At 36.0% G+C, this 23,597-nt stretch overlaps 3 protein-coding genes across 4 annotated transcripts in view; 2 read left to right on the forward strand and 1 right to left on the reverse strand.

The window, feature by feature from the left end:
* The window catches only part of LOC115237759 (cathepsin L1-like), a 13,038-nt gene extending 10,785 nt beyond the window's left edge, over positions 1-2,253 (forward strand). The window contains exons 4-5 of the mRNA XM_029811009.1: positions 275-435; positions 1,900-2,253. Coding sequence (XP_029666869.1) covers positions 275-435; positions 1,900-2,095 — 357 coding nt within the window. The 3' untranslated portion in view covers positions 2,096-2,253. The remainder of the gene's footprint in view (positions 1-274; positions 436-1,899) is intronic.
* LOC115237754 (microphthalmia-associated transcription factor) overlaps positions 1-23,597 on the reverse strand; it is a 105,059-nt gene that overhangs the window by 79,710 nt on the left and 1,752 nt on the right. The window lies entirely within an intron of this gene.
* On the forward strand, positions 11,624-22,300 carry LOC115237755 (growth/differentiation factor 8-like). 2 transcript variants are annotated; one of them, XM_029811004.1, is made up of 4 exons: positions 11,624-13,126; positions 16,077-16,337; positions 17,229-17,611; positions 19,752-22,300. In XM_029811004.1, the coding sequence occupies exons 1-4, from the start codon at positions 12,712-12,714 to the stop codon at positions 19,911-19,913; spliced, it is 1,221 nt and encodes a 406-aa protein (XP_029666864.1). In that variant the 5' UTR covers positions 11,624-12,711; the 3' UTR covers positions 19,914-22,300. The 2 variants fall into 2 exon arrangements, with proteins under 2 accessions (XP_029666864.1, XP_029666865.1); XM_029811005.1 differs by having other exon boundaries at positions 19,755-22,300.

Here is a 23,597-nt window from a genome sequence, read left to right on the forward strand (position 1 = left end):
CATATATATAATTAGAATACATTTCAATAATAACAGCGAAAATATCTGTTTTGATAATAGTTTCATGCGGTCATGAAACTAATCAACTATTTGAGAACAGGAGATTAATTTTGAATTCGAAAGATCTTAAAAACGACCGCTTTTTCATGACGCAAAAACAAATAGATTATAAATAGATCTATAAAAGGTAGTAATTAAATATTAAGTTATTATTATATTATTTAATTTATTCTATTAAATAAATTCATGTCTGGTAACTCTTAAATTATTTCAGCAAGGAATGTGCAGATTTCAAAAGGACCTTAGCGTCGTCAATATAACGTCATGGGCAATTTTGCCTGCCCGGGATGAAAAAGCTTTGGAAGCAGCAGTAGCGACCATTGGTCCCGTAGCCGCCTCTATAAACGCTAGCCCAAAGACATTTCAGCTTTATCAGTTAGTATCTCATTTTATTTGCTCCGAAAAAAGAAACGCACTCGTGCAAATTGCTGCTAACGAGCAAGTGACGTACTCGCAAATCGCGACGAACGTATCGCGACGTTCAAAAAATACGTGATAATTTCAGACACCTGCTATTTATTACGCAAAACCACAGAAATTATACATTTGCTATAACTTATGGCGCTTATGGCTCCACTAATTGATATATGAAAGAAAAAAAAATGCGCGTCAATGGAAAACGTGATATTACGATGCACTCAGCGTAAATTTAAAAAAAAGAGCGATGACAAACAGTTTTTTTTCTTGCACAGATACTTAATCACAAACGTAATCCAACAATAAATAACTTAATTCATATTTTAATCGATCTCTCGACATACACATTGGCGCGATTTCTCGAAATACTACGCAAGCAAAAACGTCACTGTCGGTTTAACGTGGATTCAACTTTTGATCGATCGCAGCTGATTATTATTATCGTTACCAGATGCGCATTTATTTGAACTTGTACTGATCTCACGAGTTAGATCGATATTTCAGCTTTTAATTACTTGACGATGAGCTCGTGCTATCAAGTCTACTAAATAATTGCGTGAAAAAGAAATTCTGAGAAAGTTATTAATATCTTAAAAGTTTTCCATTCGATAGTTAATTAATTAAAACTTTACTTTGTGAAATTTTTATATACTTGATATTTATTTAAAAATAAGAATTTAAGTAATAATATTCAAACATGTTTGGATTTTTTAAATATGTATATTTATTCGAATGTTAAATTATTCAAGTCCCATAATATCTCTGACAAGCTCGACTAATATAAAATTGGAAATGGCGATACTGCGTGCTATCTTTATATGAAAGGCGTGAAGATTGAAAATTTTGCCCGAACCCGCACCGAAGAAATTGGTCCAATCGCGTGATAACCTTTTAACGCATCGCCAATATGGTAACCCTCATTCATTCTAAACGCCAAAACGCAGTCGTTGAACTTGATTCATTCTAAAGAATCTGTGACTATTTCCCCTCTCACCTTATTCATTTTCGATTGACAATGAGAGGATACTCACGAAGCGCGATTGACACTTCCGAATGCTTGTGTCACAATAAATAAAGAAGACTATGTAATGTATATTAATTGGAAACGCGATCGCGTCAATAATAGCGTATGTATAGTTCACACGGGTTCAATGTCGGTGATTCACATTTTCTAATTGGAGAACGTATTTCTCACGCGATGTATATTTTTCTCTTCTACTCCGATCTTTATTTTGCGTATCGGATTTGATATATGCCAGGATGTTTGCTCCGCTTACCACAAGCGAATCGTCTAACTTTAGTTTCTTATCAACTGCAAATAATTATCATACATTTATACATCTCGAAAATTATCACATTTTAGATATATTTGTATCAGAAATAACTCTTCAAATATTAATCGGTATTTTTATTTGTGTGTAGTAAAGGCGTCTATGACGACTACTTGTGCAGTTCGGACGCAGTGAACCACGCGATGTTAATCGTCGGATACACGCCAACAGAGTGGATTCTGAAGAACTGGTGGGGCGACAATTGGGGCGAAAATGGCTATATGCGATTGGCAAAAAACAAAAACCGCTGTGGCATTGCAAACTATGCGGCTTATGTGAAAGTTTAAGATTCATTCCTCTTTAATTCGGTCGCGAAAAAACCTCTCTTTTTTATTTGCATATCTTAGAAAAATATACACATATATTTATATTAATTATATTTTTATATCTGAACAAAGAGCATTTTATCTTGATTTTACGCGGCGCTCTCTTTTCCGATAATATTAAATAAATTGGTTTTTTTTATATATATTTCTTATCAATTCTTACGCTTAAAAAGAATTAATGAAAAAAGTGATATATAAATTCTACTTACTGATATAATTCTACCAATGTTTCTATCATGGGATGGGGTCAAAGATCGCATGTATTCGAGCGATTAAACTTCGGGTAATTACTAAGGATCGCCGAACATTTATTACATAACAGCCATTGACCGCAGGACGGACGGTCGAATACCAGATACCAGACTTCCGTAACCACATAGGATCCCGGGGAAATTTAATCGAACCGTACAACCGCGGCACGATAGGAACGTGGAGACTTTGCCCGATCGAAAATTCTGTCCAAAGACGAAGTACACGACTAACCGGGACATATCACCATGGCATTTCCGCAAAAGAGAGAGAGAAAGAGAAAGGAAGACAGTGAAATACACAGGAGGAGCGTGATGAACCAATTTGTATGTCCATAGATAGATAGAACTCGATGGATACTAACCGCGTGACGCAACGTCAGGCGAAACCGTCATGTGACTGCATAATGCCACACAGTGACATAAATCCAGGGACGCATCCCGCAAATGATTTGCGTACACACGATTTGGATACGAGGAATAAAAATGGACTTTTGTCATGGAGAGGTAGCAACAATAATTGCATCTTTTTCAACAATTAATATATTACATTTAATATGCGCCATTATAATAAGAAAATAATGGACACTAAATATTTTTGATTACGGATCAGATAGATAAATGGATTCGACTGTCAACGAAAAATTTTCGTGTTTATCAGAGAGAGATTTATTTCTTACATATCTTAAAGAGGGACATCGAATATATTTCCTGTCGAAATTTAATACGAATCCTACGAAAAATCACTTTGCATTCATGTCGCCGTAAAAAATAAATATGCAGAAATATCTGGCAACTTGCCATCGTTCGTTTCATAAGTTTTCGCGATTAAACGTACAAATAATGGCGCGTTCCGACAAATAAAAGCTTTATTCGAGCGATTGCACGTCACATCCAGCGCGACACGACGATGCAGCAGCAACCCGACGGAAAGAATCCCGAGGAGCAATATGTTCGGAATGCATTGTCGCAGCTTGGGAAGCCCTCTCTCTGATTTTCCGATATCACATGCAGCTCCGAGACCACGCAAATTCCATCTCTCTGTTCGGAGGTCGGCTGCGATTCATTGTTCGTCAGATGGCAACGCGCGCAATCCGTCCCGGCGCATCCTCGATTGTTATCCGGCAACATCTCTATCTGTTTCCCATCTGTTAAACGACGTCTCGACGCATCCCGCCCCTCGCGTCCCGTCCCGTCCCGTCCTACCAGTTCTGCATCCTGCTGCTATCGGCAGCTCGATACAAACCAACAAGCTCGTCTTCCTCCTCGGAACGTCATGAATTGAAATTTGTCAAATTCTTCAATATTACATAAATAATAATATTTATTTGAAGAGGAAGTTATGAAAATGCAAAGGATTAAATAGAGAACCGAATCACGTTTTAATAGAAATGCCAAATTTTAAAGTACTTAATTACTTTAATCATATAATATTATATTTTTAAATACAGTTTTTTATTAAAAAATAATTTCAGGAAAAAGAAAAAATCTACAAAAATTTATTTTCATCGTATACATTAATAGCGTAAGTAATATATCCGACAAGTCGAAAAAGAGAGTCACTGATGTTCTATCGTTATAAGAAGCAAGAATAGGAGACGGAGGCAACGAGAAAAAATAGAAAGAGAAAAAGCCATGAGGCAATCGGTCGACTTATTGTGAAAGACCCAAACGCGATGATGAGTCTCTTGCGGAGACTCCGCGCGGAATATAATCGTTCGTAATCGGATCAAGGGGAGTAACATCCTGATTTACGAACTTACTTCTCCTTCGCCCGGGTCTCCCCGGCTCTAATCGCCCTTATCTCTCATTCTCACGGCCTTCCGTCGCTTCTCTGGGGAGATCCGGAACAGGAATAACTTGAAGAAGGCGAACAGGTTGATGGTCGCCATGGGAAAATCGCGGTATCCTGCTTTTAACATCGCCGCGAGTCGTCCGATCGATTTGCTTAGATTCTTTTTCACGTGACTCGTACGTCGCTGTACCCTTAATCTTAGAAAAATTCAATTAACTGATAAATGATGCTGTTTTATAAAATTTGCTAGCGATCTTTATGCTTCGTAACAGTAATAATAATGCTAACAACAATATGGGCCAAGTTTGCGGATGTTACATTGTTGTTTACGAGATATTGTGATATATGACGATGCTGCAATTCGTTATTCAGCCCGCTGTATTATTCCGGTATGTATATGTGTACGCGCGCGTGCACGTACTTCGGACGCTCTTAAGGGACTCCCTGTCCTGGAGGACGATAAATTCTGTTGCTCTCACATTTTCCGTGACTCCTCGTACGTGCGAGGATAAGGATAAAGCGGACGATGAAAGCTCGCGGCGTACTGAGAATCCTCGTTCTTATTTATTTTCCCTTTTGTTCGCTTGCCATTCGTCATACTGCTACGCCATGCCGGAACAAAATAAAAAACGTATTGGAAACGCCAAAAATAATCGCGAGTCACGCAGAAATTACAAAAGGGACATGCTTGTCCTGCCAACTGATGTCGCGTCGTCACGTAAATAAGATAACGATTGAGAAAAAATTAATTTCTCGTGATACATAGAGAAATAAAGTCTTATATTTAGTCTTACACCGCGAAAGATAATCACGTTGAATTTTAATTGAAATTATAATAAAATTAATTTAGCTAAGATAAAGAAAGATATTCTGACTTGAATAATTAATTATTAATGGATGTAGAAAATGAAAAAAAATAATCCAAGTATTTTTCATATTTATGAATATTTTTATTTTCTATTGTGAATTATTTCTTACTTATTTCTTGCTTAATTTGTAATAATAAAGTCGTTACTTTCGTTTACTTTCCGCATATTTATGTTATCATACATAAAAATTACATAAAATCTTCTAAACCACATTTCGAAAGAAATTAATCAACAACGCTTAATAACGTTGATAAAATATGGATATCGCGATATCGGAAACGCGATATGCAGTACGTTTTAATGCCGAGGTGAATAAACGGTGACGAGTATGCGAGACGCAAACATAGCCCCTTATCGATAAGATCGATTAAGCCGATAAGCGCATGCAAGCAAAATTCAAAGATCGATCGTCCAAAACGACGGTGACAGGAAGCGTGCTTAGATACATATGTGAGACAGAAAGAGAAAGAAAGAGAGAGGACGCTCTGTTTCTTTCGCTCGCGTGCATACACATGGCGCGATAAGCATTTTCCGGTGAAGGAAGAGCCCGGTGGATTTTCCCGTCGCGTCTCGACGCGACAGCAACGCACAACGCGCGACGCGTTGCGACGCTCCTCTAAGAAAGAGCATCCTTATCCTTATCCCGAAGACGAGCGTTACAATGGCGTCTCTCAGCCGCGCGTCCGTCATCTCTCCTCGAATCGAGTATCCAAACACTCGTCGATAAATCGCACCTATAGCCGTCGAGAGAAGATGAGCCACCTGCTATGCGAATGTATCGAGGTGAATATTTATCGAACTCCGACCGCGAAATGCACAAAAGGGATGTTATACTCCCCGATACATGTCGAGGGCGCCGATGCAGCCTCTTACATGCCCGCACGTTCGCAGATCGTAAAGGGCAATAAATTGCGCCTCGTGATAATAACGATAAGGTGTGTTTTCGTATATTCTGTACCGCCGTAACCGCTTCGTACCCGTTCGTTTTAAAGTGCGATAATATTATATTGCAGCAGAATGTTTCGTCAGTCGAGTGATGTTGAATTAAATCGTACAAGTCTTAATTTGATATTTTCATTATACGTTTTGTTTTGTTTGCTAATTTTTCATATTTATGAATATTTTTATTTTCTATTGTGAATTATTTCTTACTTATTTCTTGCTTAATTTGTAATAATAAAGTCGTTACTTTCGTTTACTTTCCGCATATTTATGTTATCATACATAAAAATTACATAAAATCTTCTAAACCACATTTCGAAAGAAATTAATCAACAACGCTTAATAACGTTGATAAAATATGGATATCGCGATATCGGAAACGCGATATGCAGTACGTTTTAATGCCGAGGTGAATAAACGGTGACGAGTATGCGAGACGCAAACATAGCCCCTTATCGATAAGATCGATTAAGCCGATAAGCGCATGCAAGCAAAATTCAAAGATCGATCGTCCAAAACGACGGTGACAGGAAGCGTGCTTAGATACATATGTGAGACAGAAAGAGAAAGAAAGAGAGAGGACGCTCTGTTTCTTTCGCTCGCGTGCATACATATGGCGCGATAAGCATTTTCCGGTGAAGGAAGAGACCGGTGGATTTTCCCGTCGCGTCTCGACGCGACAGCAACGCACAACGCGCGACGCGTTGCGACGCTCCTCTAAGAAAGAGCATCCTTATCCTTATCCCGAAGACGAGCGTTACAATGGCGTCTCTCAGCCGCGCGTCCGTCATCTCTCCTCGAATCGAGTATCCAAACACTCGTCGATAAATCGCACCTATAGCCGTCGAGAGAAGATGAGCCACCTGCTATGCGAATGTATCGAGGTGAATATTTATCGAACTCCGACCGCGAAATGCACAAAAGGGATGTTATACTCCCCGATACATGTCGAGGGCGCCGATGCAGCCTCTTACATGCCCGCACGTTCGCAGATCGTAAAGGGCAATAAATTGCGCCTCGTGATAATAACGATAAGGTGTGTTTTCGTATATTCTGTACCGCCGTAACCGCTTCGTACCCGTTCGTTTTAAAGTGCGATAATATTATATTGCAGCAGAATGTTTCGTCAGTCGAGTGATGTTGAATTAAATCGTACAAGTCTTAATTTGATATTTTCATTATACGTTTTGTTTTGTTTGCTAATTGTCTGTAAATTTCAATGAGGATATAAGTAATATTATAAAAATAATATATAAAGGAAAAGTATAAAAGTAATAATATAAATACAAAAAATAGGATAAATATGCAGAGAATGTCCCGTGCAGAACCATATATATCGTATACTATATTAAATAAAATTTATAATAATTGAATATGTTATTTTCACGGTGTACATGTTTACTAATAAAAATAAGTGTCATAAACAAACAAATAAAACAGAATATAAAAATAATTATATAAACAGATAAAATCTAATAAATACATAAATACATTTTTCTATCGCGTTGAGATATGTTATATTTCATTAACATTATGAGATGATAAGCTCACAGAGCGGTATCGAGCAAATGTTATAGATATCATTTTTTAAAAGGACTCATTCTTTTGACCTATCAGATTTAAAGTTAAGGATCTACGAAATGACCCTGCCAATCGCCTTTAAGCGAGTTCTTGTGAAAAAAACCTTTCCGCACAAAGATAACGCGACAATAAAGTGATCTTTGGACGAGAAGAGCGATTTAACTTAAATCATTGAATCATTTTGCAAATGCCGAGAATATCGCATGACATATAAAATGGATACTCATCTTCCCGGTTTTTGTTCTATCACGTTGCACAAAATTCGCTTTCTTTTTCGAAATTGTAATTATTCTTGTCTGTTCATCTATGGATCCAATTATTTTCCTTTTGAGAAAGAAAGAGAGAAAAAAGAGACAGAGAAATATATATTAATTTTATTTCAAAACTAGATTACAGAAAGGAGCAAAAAAAAAATAATTTTCAGAGAAGGAGTACCCATCACATTTTATCAAAACTCGTTTAATCAAAAAAACTATTCTTATCTCTCTCTTTCTTTTTCATCCTGTTTTTATTTTTATTATTTTAGAGTTTAATTACCTACAGTGTAAAATTCTTGAAATTAATATAGAAAAAAATATACAATAGCAATCTTATTAGAGCTTTATGTGAATATTCTTGTTTTTATTCTTTATGAAACAATGCAGAAATATTTCTAGTTTGTTGTTGTTGTTTGTTTGTATGCTCCAGATACTGGAGCGAAATGATTAATTTTTCATTCATCTACACAGCGCGATATAGCCGAGAAGGCCTGTAATTGTCCAATTATCCATTGCTTATTATCGCTTCGTTGTTCATTATATAAGAGCGCCAACCCGTAACTGACAGCAATTTTAGATTACTGTTGCCCACGCAACAATAAAGTTTCGCGCTGTCATTGGTTCGCGTCAAATCCGCCACCTTTGACGACATCGCATTAAACACCGCGTATCGTTCCCGTTACACGCGACGGAAATTAAATCCCTCGGAAAGTTTGCGATAAAAGATTCGTCTGACAATTCTCACTTCCTCGTTTATTGTTAAACTCGTGAATATGTCGTATAATTCGAGGCAACTCGAAGAAAAAACTTATTATATTTGTTAGAAATACAGTTCCTGTAAAGTAATGAAAAATCTTTATCTTAACATACGCGTGTGTAAGTATAACGATCAAAGAATATAAAAATATTCCTTATATTAAAAAAGGATATGCAAATATTCCTTATATTTGCGGATATTCGAATATTTCTTGTATGTCATGATAAATTTATAAATATTGTTGGAACTTTGCCGAGCAAACTCAGCCGTCACCGATTTGGCTGTGCCCTTGGGCCGTGATTCTATTATTCAGCGTTATTATTGCCGAACCCTCGCGGTTTTTTTGGTGTTACCGTCGAAGATTCTGAAAGGTACGTGCCCGATACCGAGGTTCCCCTTGAACCCCGTACCTCGCGGTTGGCTGGATCGAGAAGCTCGGCCCGCGGGGGAGCGGGACCGAGGGGGAGGCCAACGGGCGAAAGGTAGTATCCGCGTTTTTGGAATTAGACGAGCCGTGGCCGTTATAAGCGATAGAGCGAGCGAATTTTGAATTAGCGACTTCTTTTATACGGTGATATTTCCACCCGAAATATTCTCCCGTACTCCGAACTCCCATAAGCGTACTCCAATCGAGCGAGGTAAAAACTTTCTATCTCGGCAAGGCCCCAACAAACATATTTTTTTTTAAGTAAGAAAAATGACGTACATAATTTTAAAAATTCGAAATTTTATTTTTTTTACTATTTTCTTGTAATACGTAACATAAATGAATATAATTTCAAAGATGTGGAGAGTCATGAATTTACTTTTGTGTATGTGTGTATATAAATATAGGACAATTCAACGCTGGATCACAATTTATATACACACACATATATATATGCGCAGTCAATATTTTATCGACAAAATGTATCATGTTGTCATATTGTTGAATGAGAGACTAAATAAAACTTTTGCTCTTATCAAATGACAAACATAAAATATTATTATACATTATTTGAATGATGACGTTACATGTGCGCGTAAATCAGTTCGAAAAATTATACATTTGATAATACCGAAAATAAGATAACACAAACAAGCACCGTGATTCTGCAAATGAGAGCGACGTGCGCGAATTGCTGATTACACGCGCCATGTCCAGCGCAAATTACAGGATAATTCAACGCTGGACCACAATTTGTGAATCATAAAGTCCGATGAATTAACAAAACGAGAACAAAAGAAAAAAGCACTCAAATATCGAAATACGGGATGCAGGGAAAACTACTTTCACCACAATTATTAATGTCAAACAGATAGAAATGTGTATGTGTGTTAAGGCGCTTAGTGCAGTATTTTTCTTTTTTTTTTTTACGAATGCTATTCTTCTTATACAAACTTTTATTCGCATGATTTATTAAACTAAAAGTACGAGGCGTAGAATTCAAATGCAAGCATATTTCATGCTACAATGTTTCCCAGCAAAGTGGCGCTATCGAAAGAAAGCGACTCGCTATGCTCAATAAATAAATAATCTTGGCGCCTCAAAAAGTATTCGTTGCATTTGCGATGTTTTAAATTCGCTTGTATATGTCCAAAAAGAAAAGAAAAGATAAATACTTGAAAAGATATAAAAGTAAGGCTCTTACACGATTAAAATCAAGTAAAATCCGAGTAAAAAGGTAAAAGAGCCACGCGCAGTTTTTAGGGCGCAAAGGTATATAATTTAAACCAAAAAATAAATTAAAAAATTAGAGAATTTCTTTAATTACATGATTCGCGAAAGGCGGACGTTTCGGCCCTTTTTTTGGCCATCATCAGCGCAAATAATACCAAATTCAACAATATAAACGGCATACAGGAAGAGTCTTAATCAATTAAAGCGCAGAGTTACATGGTAACCAACGGTAGAAGGCGTAATCCCTCATGTCGCTCCAAAGGGCAAAAACCATTCTCCATGTAGTCCATGTTATTTCGGGGCAGAAACCTCGATTCTTTAAGCATGAATCCACGAACATGGTGATACGTTAATAATTGTGTCTGTAATTTGAGTGGAATGGTTTGTGTCAAAAAACGAAAAGAGAGAGAGGATCCGTGTCGGAAATTACAGTAGTAAGACTTACATAAAAGAGACGCAACGCACAAGTCGACAGCAAAAATTTTTCAGCAACGCAAAATCTTAACTAAACTCACTAACTAACAACAGAGTAATGAGACGTATTGTTCGGCGAAAAAGGTGAGATGATAAAAACAAATGTTACCAATAACGGTAAACAACGATACAAAATAAATTAGATTGTCAAAACAGTAAAATGAAAAACAATATCAGCATTGTCTGTAGTATAAAATCAAAGTAATAAATAAATAAATATATATGAAAACAGTCTAGACAAACTATCAAAAAAATAAAAATTTTTTAATTTATTTTTTGGTTTAAATTATATACCTTTGCGCCCTAAAAACTGCGCGTGGCTCTTTTGCCATTTTACTCGGATTTTACTTGATAAATACTTGACATTTCCGGATTAACGAGATGGGTCATCTTTCACGAGAAACGAGATGAGCGCTCCGATGAACCACGAATTGCAGGCCTCAGCTCAAAGAAACGCTGACACTAATCTGCGGTGAAACATATGTCAGTCTTTTTGCAGTAAACATTCGCCTTATAAGCGCACTCAAATGAGTGTAATCAAGCGATATGAATATGCGTCATTTTGTTACTATTCGAGCTCAAATCCAAAAGAAAGGAATAGTTACAATCTCAGAAATTATTTTTGATGAGTCATGAGTCTCTCTCTCTCTCTCTCTCTCTCTCTCTCTCTCTCTCTCTCTCTTTACAGAGACAAGTTATAAAAGTAAAACTGGAAATCAATAATAAAAACATTTAAAAAAATTAATTTTAGCTTTCGATTATATATATGAAATATTCATTTTATCTTTTAATAAATCTATAAATATATTTATTAAAGAGAAAGAAACATTAATTTCCTGTTATAAAAAAAAATTAGATACAAATTAATGTATGTATACATATATAGCAATTTCGAAGATATATGCTTTCTATCTCTACATATATCATTCACGAAAGAAAGTTAAAACATTTCATCATATATGTTTTTTGTCTCGCTTCATAATATCAAAGAACTACATTGATCTCATCGAGGGAAAGAATCTTTTACGGTTCACCGAGATGTCAATCAACGAGCAAGACACCTTCCACCAGAGCAGCGATAAACTCCAACCTACTAAAACAGATTTGAGATTTCAGGAACCGCCAATGAACCACCCGTCTCATCGGCAGCATGTTCACGGCGCGTGCTTGAGCTGATATCAGCATCGCTGTCGCCCTCATCCAATCCGTATTGGTCCCGGCGGCTGCGGAGCAAAGTTCATACAGCCTCTGCAGAGTCAACTACATCGCCGGATCATCGTAACGATTCACCTCCAGTCTCCGTAAATGCGTCGTTGAAGACGTCGGTCAATCCGGAGGAAAGTCGTCCTCGCGAATCGATCCGCGACACGATCGGATGTCGACCTTTCCTCACGTTCGTACAAAAGTCGCTGCCGACTCTGCAGGTTGATATTTGCAATGCAGAAATATAATAGTGCTTAAAGAAATAAGAAGAATGAAGCTGTAATCGACAACATGGTTCCATAAATCGCAATCTCGCGAGATATCGACTCGATGATTGTAGTGACCCATCTAACCTGCTACAACTTTGTAAATAAGATTGATATATTATTACGTAAATTGGATAGTATCACTGGAATTTTCAGAAGAAAAGAGGATTCGTAGAAGATCGACACAACTCGAATGACATAAACCGACTTTAAAAATTATACATATATTATATATATTATTTTCGCACGAAATATCCATGCATCAGAGACAAATTAGTCCGACAGAAGATCCTAATTTCTAAGCTTAAAAGTTAGCCGATAAAATATTCGACATTTTCTTGATGATATACAGAGGCCACTGAATGTCACAGAATATATACTGCCGATTAAACTCGACGTCCATCAAACTCGATGTCGACGAAATAATTAAAACATTGTCGAAACATTATTAAAATCAGCTAAAGAAGAAGACAAATTAAAGAAGAATCGATTAAGATCAATCGTTGTCTGAATTGCGATAGAAAAATGCAGCTATTTATGCCGTTTTTTATTATATTCCTAGCGGGCGGCATTGTGGCCGACTGGTCAAAGATGACCAGTCCATTGATGAAAGTATGGTACACATTGGTCCCTCATTCGTCGTCCGAATTATTGACTAGTGAGGAAAACGACTGTATCGGTTGCGCGCAGAATAAGGTCAACATAATCGATCCCGACCCGTTCTTGACCGAACTGAGAGTGGAGTACGTGAAGCAGCAGATCCTGAAGAAGCTGCGGCTGTCGAAGCCGCCCGAGGTCTCGATGCCGCTGTCGACCTTGCCGAAGCCTTTGATAAACGGCAATGTGCTCGAACTTCGACCAGGAGCACCGCCCGAGCCGGAAAAACCGGCGGAACATTTCTACGGGAAAACTGACCAGGTCATCGTATTCCCGAACGAAGGTATGATTTTGACGAGTCGAAGTAGATGATATATTTAATTCGTGATTATTCATTTTAATCTTGAAGTTGGTACAGAGAAAGGAACTACTTGAGATAACACTAATATATATATATATATATATATATATATATATATATTATATTCTCCTGCTTCTCGAGAGAAAGATTTTGAAAAAGAATGTGTTGTTATCTTGATAAATCTCTTATATGTTTTTACAATTCTGTGAAAAACATATACGAGGTAATTATAGAAGAGAATTTATCACACTATCTCTCGCGTCTAAAGTCGAAAAATTTCTTAAGTACGAATTCGTGAAAAAAAATTTTAAAAATATTTTTTAGTTTGCATGGTTTTATATTTGTAGGTTGTTTCGAAAATATTCAACCATTTGCAGATTGCTAATGAACAGTTATTCAAGCTCAATTTGTAAATAGAAAAAAAGTGTTTTTGTTTTTTTGGAATCATTAGTTTTAACAAACAAGTTTTAATTTTTCGAGCATCACGCTATCGAATTCTCTGTTCTCTAGATCATTTCATAAAATTTAAAAGTCTTTAAAAAAGTTAAAGTTTCAGAATTAAATTACGACCTTTCTATTCACAATTCGTGAACCAATGTTTTCTGTATTCATATTCGCAATAATACCAGATTTAAAAAAGAAGAATTGTACAATATAATCGTGTTTTTGCACACTCGCGATGACATGATGTTAACTGTAGCCCGCAGCTATTAGTACCAAATGACACGACACTACATATATTTCATATCTTCCTTTCCGATACGGAAATTACACAAACCGATCCGGCGTAATCCAATTCACTTTTTATCTAATTCCAACACGAATCTAACGCGGGCGTACCACATGCACGCACATATGTAAATCGTAATATCGGCGCGGAACATTCGGTCTCGTTATTCCGCAATAATTTCAGTGCGAGAGCTACAGATTACGATGGTCGAGGCCAGCGAACCGGAAGTGTTCATCGCGCTGTCGAATTCGCGACATCAGAAAGTAGTTCACGCTCGAGTATGTCCTGGAGATACGTCGCAATCTGTTCTGCGAATATCTCGACCCGGAAATCGCGCATGTAAATGTAAAACTTATGAGCTTCGAGGATGCTTCGAAGGAAAACCAATATGAGCAAATTTTTAACGTTTCGCGAAATCAGCGAGATCTCACATCTATGCTACGATAATCTTTGAATGATCTAATATACTGGAAAATTGTTTACGTTCCGACCAATGTCTTATATCTCAGCAAAATTCAATATAATATTTTTTTTTAATTATTTGTATTTGATAATTTTATAATTTTATAGTATTATAAAGAAACTATAAAGGATTTCCTGGGAGAGAAGAAGATTCGTATATGTTTAATGTGTAAATATTTTCATATCGACGGATGCAATAAACATGCGTGTATCGAGCGGATGAGAAAAATGCATGATGTACACCGAGAAAAATTTGGCGCGCATGCGGATATACTGCTACTGACATTTGGCACGTGTTATGTAAAACGGTACGGATTCACTCTAATGCCTGACATTGTATAATCCTTGGCTATAAATCATGCAAAATTGGTGATCAATCGGACGCGGCGTTGATCAGCCAAGAATCCGCTCGGAAATAATTTCGACGCGCTTGATAGCGCGTTATATCGCGGAATCGCTATGGAAGTCGGCATCGATCAAAAGTTGTAAAACCGTTTTTCGTATCAATTTTTATTATCAAAAATCAATGATTTTAATTTAATAAAAATTGAAAATTGATTTTTAAAAATTGATCGAAAATTAATTTAATTGAAAAAGAGCAATCTATGGTATCAAGGATTTTAAAAATTGACTTAGAATTGCTAATTTGAAACTTTTAACAGAACTTTTATTGTAATAAATTGCAAAATTCCTCCTTCATATATATCGCGAAAAAACAAATAGCTTAATAATTATAACCCAACAAATATATATGTAGAGAATATAAATAGCTAAAAATAATTATTAAATATCTTGTTTCTCTCTCTCTCTCTCTCTCTCTCTCTCTCTCTCTGTATAATTCTTCTTTATAATAATGGATTTCTTTTTATCGCACGTGGATGATTCAATTATCAATGTTCTGTTTAACTTCACATTCACTTATCGCACATGCTCGCTTAGAAATATCCTTTGCCGCACTTTAACCCGGCTTTGTCGACGGCCTTTTAAAGCGCACTTTTCCAGATAATTGTGGTTCCATTTGAGGCTTACTTCGAGTATCATCGTAAATTGCAGACCGATCGCGCAAAGCCAAAGGCGTAATCTCAAAAGTCTCGAATAACTGAGTCTCCAATGTCGTTCGTTGGCGTACTAAATTAATTTGTAATAGGATAGCCCGCAAATATGCGTTCGTCATAGAGAAGAAGCAACCGAATAGCTATCTGATACTCTCACGTCAAATGAGAAATATTAAAATTAACGATAAGATAAAAAATAAAATAATTCATATTCGCACATCGTTTCTTCTTTAAGAAACAATTTTTCCTCGCGTGCTCTATTTTTACGTAAAGAAATGTGTATCGTTAAACTTTTCAAAATAAGATATATTCTTGAATTAATAAACGAGATTTAAGGATTCACTGTTCTCTTCTTTTCCATTTATTTTTTAATTATTTACTAATCATTTTTCCATTTATGTTTTTATATCAAATATCCTAAGTTCATCTACATATATATTTCTAAAATTATATAATAAAACATGTTCATATATATATCGCGTTTAAAATAAATCATTTTCCACATTTAATTTTCAAATTTAAAAACCTCAAAGTGTCAGGGATCAAAGAATTTAGCAAGAAAAGTCGATTCATTATCTACGATCGGATTTTCTCTTCGGCCCTTTGCGTGAAATCTCCCAGTCAAGCGAGTTTACTACGCTCTCTCGAGAAAACGATCGAAATCCGATGATTTCGTGTGTTACAGGTGTAGACCATTCGACGAAATATCGTCAGAGCTCGAATCACATAACGGGCTTCAACTCGGCGGCCTGTTTCACGTTTAACCTGTCGAACGAGATGCTATACGTCGACGTGACTTCGGCGGAACTCTGGTTCTACAAGGAGCAGGTCGAGAATGATGACGAGCTCAACCAGACTTTCGTCCTATCCGAACTCGATCATTGGGATCTGGGCGGCAGATTCGAAAAGAACACCGTCATGGCAATCTTCGAAACCGACATTAAAGGTGGGTAAATGTCGGATAGAATTCTACCCTCCTCCCCATCCTCTTCCGTCCATCAGTCACGAATCCACGTCGCACAGAAATCTTCCACTGCGAAATTTCGTTATCCCGTAGCAGTGCAAGCACTTGCGAATCAGTCCCCCATTGCACATCACATTTTCGCTTCTTACCGAAAATTTGATACGAATGACAAAAAATAATTTTCTCATATCGCGGAACGACTTATAATATTTATCGCCACGAGATATGATTGTCGAACATTTAAATTAAAAACAGGGATTTATTAACGAAAATGCGACAAGATGTGATCGTTGCATTTAAAAATCGTGAGACGCGAATAATGGATACAATACAAATAAGCACATAAGAAAAGGAATTTATAACAATTAACGTTGGTTTCTATCATCTGCTAAAGATTACTGAAGTTGTTATTTAGCCCTGATATTAAGGACTTTAGACCGATGAAACAATAAGCCGAGAAAAGCATTTCTACAATGATATTGCCTCTCGTATAAGTAAATTATCACAATGTAAATATGACTTATTACCCTAAATGATGTCTGAGTGAATTAAAGAGATAGACATTTATTCTTCTTTCATACAATTGACATAATTTAACTTTGTACTACATTTTACGATTAATACTTTAATTAATATTTTTTCAGTAATATTCACAAGTGTTTACTAGAAAAGTATTACTTAATAATCTTGATAAAAAATTGCATGTAGAATTTTATAGGCAAAAATTTACCCTCTAATTACTTGAAGTAATTTAATTAATTTGGAGTAGATCGTATTTTTTCTATAAAACGTTGGATTTTGCGATGTGCAACAAATTTCTCTGGATTCGTCATGCAACGCTGCATATCATGAAATACCGATCTTTTTTTCTAGAGGGTTGGGTAAAGACAGACATAAAATTCATGGTGAAGAAATGGATAGGTCGACACCGATTGAAGCACGCCATTCAGATAGCTTGTACCACCTGCTCGACCGACCACGACATCGCGCCGGTATCCGTCGAACAGACTCTGAAGCCGTTCTTGGTAATTCACACGGCGCCGTTGCCGCAGAGAAATAGGCCCAAAAGGAATTCGAATTGCCTGCCCGAGATGAAGGAGTGCTGCCGAGACGATCTCTATATTAACTTTCAAGACATCGGCTGGAGCGACTGGATTCTGCATCCGAGCGGATATCACGCGTACTTTTGCCGAGGATCCTGCTCCACAGCAGCATCCTTAACTACCGGTGGTTCATCTTATAACAACGTTATTAGGGTGAGCGCTCTCTTTTTTACATTTTTGGAAGTCGGTCAAAGATTTAATTAACAATGCTTAATCGTACGGATGTAATTTGAAATAATTTAACAGTGGAGATATTTTTCTCCTTCAAGCAGTATTAATAACACTGATGACATTAGTATGTTAAAAAGTTTACTACTACTAAATTTAATTGATTTTGTGATTTTGTGATTTGTAGTTCAAATTTAAATTTTTAAAATAAATACTTAAAATTTATTTATTTTTTACTTATTTTTAAAATAAGTGCTTGAAATTTAATATTTAAGATTTTGAAATTTTTCAAACGAAAAGATAATCATCTACTTGCTATATATATTTATAAAGATATTGTCTAATAAATATCGTTCTCAACTTTATTTCTTTTATTTTTTAACATGACAATATATTTTTCATTATACAGTATCGTTCAGTTTCCCTTATTATTGCTAAAAATTGTCATTTTATTCTTGTATCTCATATCAATACTTTTCACAATTATAAGAACTCTCAGATAATAATTAGCTAATCTTAATGTGATTATGTTATTGGCTATTCTGTCCTATCTACATTACAATTTGCACATGTTGCATAAAAGGAACAAGAAAGAAAAACTTCCGTATTTTATCTGTTTAAATAACGTGGCAATTTCTCTTATCTCGCTCATGTCAGATCGTACGGAGCGCAGATGCGTAACAACCAATTATCGCGCTGCGGAAGAAAATGTGTCGTCAGAGTAAGATTTATATTCGTTTTTTCTTTGTAAAAAGAGGTGGCGCGGAAAAGACGCTGACGTCACGTGTCTCTCACTATTTCGAAAATTGCGTATCTCTCCGCGGTTTTACCGGCGATCGTATCGCGTTACGTAAAGCATATTGCCAATAGCAAACTCGCTGATATGTCGAAGACTTATTAATTTGTTGATAACAGTCTCGGAAGCTAATGATTGGAAAACATTCCACATTAAAGAGATTTATTTCGTTCTATTGAGAAAATTGTTAACGTCTTAAACATTCCTATCGAGTAGAATTTTATCTAAAAATTTGGTTTCTATATGTGATAAAGTAATACTTGAACGAAAACTTAATCGGAAATGTTCCCATGATCCTTTGTGTTTCTTTAATACGAAAATTTGTCATTAAAAGAAGGGGAAATTTCGCACATAGCTCTTTTATAATTCTAGTTCTATAAAAAGTGTTCACACCAGGGAAAATAATTCTTTTCTATCTCTTACGGCCAATTTACGCTTTACTTAATGTTAAAAATATAATCGTGCTGCATAACCGCGTCCTTTATTACCCGCATTAATTGTTAATAAAAGTCGGGAGGAGGCACTCTTGTTATACTCGCGGCACATAACGTGGGTAATATAGTTTGCAACTTGTAACGATAATGGGGCGTTAAGACTCCATTATCACGCAACGTAAAACCCCATTAACTTACGTCTATGCTTTCTGCCATATACGAAGCGTGACGCGAGAAATATCGTTTGCATACGCGAAATGGAGATGATTTTCTTATGTTCAGTAGCCCGCGGGTGATTGAAAAGAACGGTATATTCGCTCTCTACCGCTTCTCACATCCGTTCTCCCTTTCATTATTTCTCACGAAACGTCTCATTATTAAAACACCGAGCACTGCAACTCGCGCAAAAATGATTAAAATCTATTCCAAAATTTATTTCAATTTTGACAATCAAATTTCTAGTGAATCTAAAGCTATCTTCCGGAATAAGAGCAATATATTAATTATCTAATTTATTATTGCAGAAATTAAATAAAATTTATAATTAATTTTAAACAACTATTAAAAATTTCTCTTAAAAAATCAGTTACATATGTATTTCAATTATATTCATATATTTTTTCTAATTTATCAACGGAACTATTTTATTCTGTAAATACCATATTTAAAAAAAATATTTGAGAACAATAAAGAAAGTTTCAAATTTTTTCATCATATTTATATATTCCATAAAAAATTTCTCTTATATTCTTTATTATAATTTTACGTATATTTCCACATAGTTTTATAAAATTTGAGCTGAAAAGTCATATCAATGATAAACTCATTCTACTGATTCCAATCGCAATCCTCAGAAATTATTAAACGCGAAAATACGCGTTACTTCTTCTTGCAGAAGTTGTTGGCCAAGGATGGGAGCCAGCAGAGGAGCAAGATAGTGCCGTGCTGCTCGCCGACGCAGCTCGCTCCGCTTCAGCTGCTCTACATCAACACGAACAACACGATCACGCAGAAAACATTGCCGAACATGGTGGTGGAGGCTTGTGGTTGCATGTGACGCCGCATTGTCCCGAAGACGGACAGGGTGACGGACTAGTTACTCTCGGTTACGAGAAGACGAAGGACGAGACGATTGACCTCACGCCACCTCGTACTAAGAGATTCTCGCTTGCGCTTAATCACCGTGAGTCTGAACTTTCGCCGGGGTGCTTGCAAAATCCGTACGTCTCGTTTCGAAGAGATCGGTCGTGCAAAAACGCATAGGATCGATGATGACCGACGCGTTGAGATATCACGGCGGCAATTAGGAATAAGAGCGCGTTGTCGTTACGTCACGCTATCGGCAAGCTCACTCGCTTTATATTATGTATATCACATTATAGATAACTAGATAAAATTATCGTCGATCCGTGAATCTTCTACAATCGAAACCTTTCTATTTTATTCGTCAATTGATTTGTATTGTTTCGTACAGAATATTGATAAATTTATAATATTGATAAATTTATTTATTATAATTTTTACAGTGTGAGAATCACCGATAAAAGACATGATATCGCCATAAATTTCAGTAAAATGTTTTACTTGCGTCATCGAACAATTCGAATGACAAATCATAGTAACCGGATATAATATCTACGTATTATAATTTGTCCGTTCGATAATGTAACGCAATAGGACAAAACATGAGTTTACATGATGCAAGTACGTCCTTACGTGAGATCTCATCCTTAGGTTGATTGCCCGAACCGCGAAATCGACTCGAGCGAGCGCTTGCGGTACCATGGGAAATTAAGGCGTAAATTAAGGTGAGCCGAACCGTAAAGAGAGCTCGTTACGTATTTTAGCGTAGATACCGACACCCTCGCGTATGCCCGCTTGTACGTCTGCAAGGCCGATAGCGAGAGACCTTTCGGGCAATTTCGACAACGGACTTTACCCCGTCGCGTCTGACTACGTAAGGTCTTTTCTACTGTTTCCATTGCAAATCTCCGTCGAGAACCTTCTAGCGAATATAAAGAGCCCACGATTACATCCTGACAAATTGCTTTCTAGTGTAATACACTGAGAAAAAAAGTTATTAATTTAACTAAATTTGTCCAACTAATTACTATTTTTTTGTATTTCTTTAATTGAAATATTTTAAATATTTAAATCAAATACGACATATTAAATCTAACATGACGTATATTTGACTTAAATACTTAAATATTTTAATTAAAGAAATACAAAGAAATAGTAATTAGTTGGACGAACTTAGTCAAGTCAACAACTTTTTTTTCTCAGTGTACGATATACGATCTAATTTAATTCTTCGTAGAGAAAATTATGAGATTAGAGCAATTTGCAGGAGAATATCTTTCAACTCGATTTCTCATCTGACTGACAGACCTTTTTTCTTCGGTTATAGATTATCGTCACGTTTTGAGAAATTATAGTAAATAATGTTATCCTATTATTGAGACAATATAATAATTTTATATAATATATCTGATGAATGGATTGAGCCGCCTAAATCAATTGAATTAAATACTTTCAGTCATTTCGATATGAAAAGTCTATAAGAAAAATATATCTTTTGCACATTAATTCCTGTTCTGAAAAAATTGCAAAACTGTGTAATGAAATAACTTAACATGTACTTTTCGGAGATGGCGACAATTTTGAGCCGACGATACAACAAACAACGGACTAGAAGCCATACAGTATTTTCACGGGAAATTATTCAGTGCACAATCCGTTAATCGAGCCCGATTTGTATTTAATTTAGCCACATCGTGACACGTGTATTTGTAGAATTTATTTATTACTAGGACTTTTAACGTCGTCGCTTTGTTGTTTGACAATTGGCTCACGGGCACAACTGCTGCAAGCAATACAATGCAATAAAATGCAATAGCGATTATTCTAGAGATAAATGTACGGCATAATATTGATAAGTATATTATTAAACGACAAGCTATAAGCAGCGACTGTAGTTGACACGCCAAGATAAACGACGAGAGCTTGTCGGAAGCTTCCGAAGCAATAAAAGACGGCCCGATATTATCGATGTACTCGTTCCTTCGTAGAATCTTATGGCTCGCATACGAAGCGAGATAAGTATATTCGCGGAAAATAAATTAATTTTTTCCTGCAATGTCGTTCAAGTACACAAAAGCACCGAAATTGACTTATTTTCTTTCATATTTCAATCTTCACGAATCTTCCTCCAATTCACTTTAATTAATATTAATTTAATTAAAAATAATATTATTACTATAAAGATCTTACTAAAATTTTAATTTTTCTATCTCTGAGGTTATATATTATTTGTATTATGTGTGATCAACTTTTTCACTAGATATGTTTATATTATAAATAAATAAATATGTAAATAATGTATTATTGGATTTGTAATATATATTTTAGTCAAGTTCACTCGCGTAGAATTTAATATTATAGCACGCAAAATAAAAAAAAAAATTATTAATATATGAGCTGTATTTTCTGTATGCAATATTTTTATGATATATATGTGTATACGTCAACCGGGATCTGTTGAGCGTCGAAATAAGTCGCGTTCAAACTCACGTCACATATTTTTCGGCCACGCCCGAAAGCCCGGCTAGGGAGAATTCATCGGAGGCGGATGAGGGCAAAAACTGTGGACGAACTTCCGCGCGGCTTCGAGAGTGGATTAGCGGGCTCCTTTCAAAAAATACATTTCACGTTTCCTCCCCCTCCTTCACCCCTCTGGCGTAACGCTCGATAAACCTTTCCCGAGTAAATCCATCTCGCCCGGTTTCTCCCTCGGCACCATGTAAATATATCATTCGTGTTTTGCTGTACGGTGCCACGTCTCTGCAAATGAATTTCCTGGAGCGCTTCCTTCCTCCGTCCGGAAGACAGACACAGAAACGGTGGCGAGGAGGAGAAGAAGGAAGAGAACGAGGAAACGAAAGAAAGAAGAGAGAGAAAGAGGCAAGAGAAGAAAGAGAGAAAGAGGCAAGAGAAGAGAGAGAGAGAAAGAGGCAAGAGAAGAGAGAATGTGGCGAAGTGGAAGAGGATGACTACGAGGAAGTGAAGAGAGGCGGGATAGGGAGTGGAAAAGAAAACAAGTACCAGACAGAGAGCGAGAGACAATGGGTGGCACTGTACCGCGGGATCGAAATCGAGTATGTCCTTTAGAGACATTAAATGCAACAGGGAAGTAATAGTTACCGCGACTCTGTACGAAACAAGTGTATGTCTTTGGTGACAGCAACGAGATAATGTAATCTTTATTTACATGAATCTCCCTGTCTTTCGCTTTGCTTTCATATCGAATTCTCGTTATTCATTAAGAACAGCTTTTTTTATTTTTATGATTCCAAACAGAAATCATAATATTACTGCAAGAAGTAATACATTTTTTTCTTCTGTTTATTCTTCCAATATATATAGAATTCATACATGTTAAATTTGCATCCTAAAATATTTTTTTTTTAATTTTTTAAAAATAAAATTGTATATTTTACACCCACACACACACACAATCTTATTTTTAGAAAATTTAAAAGAAATATTTTAGAATGCAAATTTAATATGTATTAGTCGAAATAGATACTGGCATTACAATAGATTAAATGCAATGTCTCATTAATTTGTAATATATTTATAATTTATGAAAGTTAAAGAGACGGAAATGTACGACTGTAATATTAAGAATCGACACGTCAATTTTTAATATTTAGAACTCGAATATAATATTTGGTAAAAT

The sequence above is a fragment of the Formica exsecta genome, unplaced genomic scaffold, assembly GCF_003651465.1.
Source record: "Formica exsecta isolate Colony F162 unplaced genomic scaffold, ASM365146v1 scaffold308, whole genome shotgun sequence".
Classification (NCBI taxonomy): domain Eukaryota; kingdom Metazoa; phylum Arthropoda; class Insecta; order Hymenoptera; family Formicidae; genus Formica; species Formica exsecta.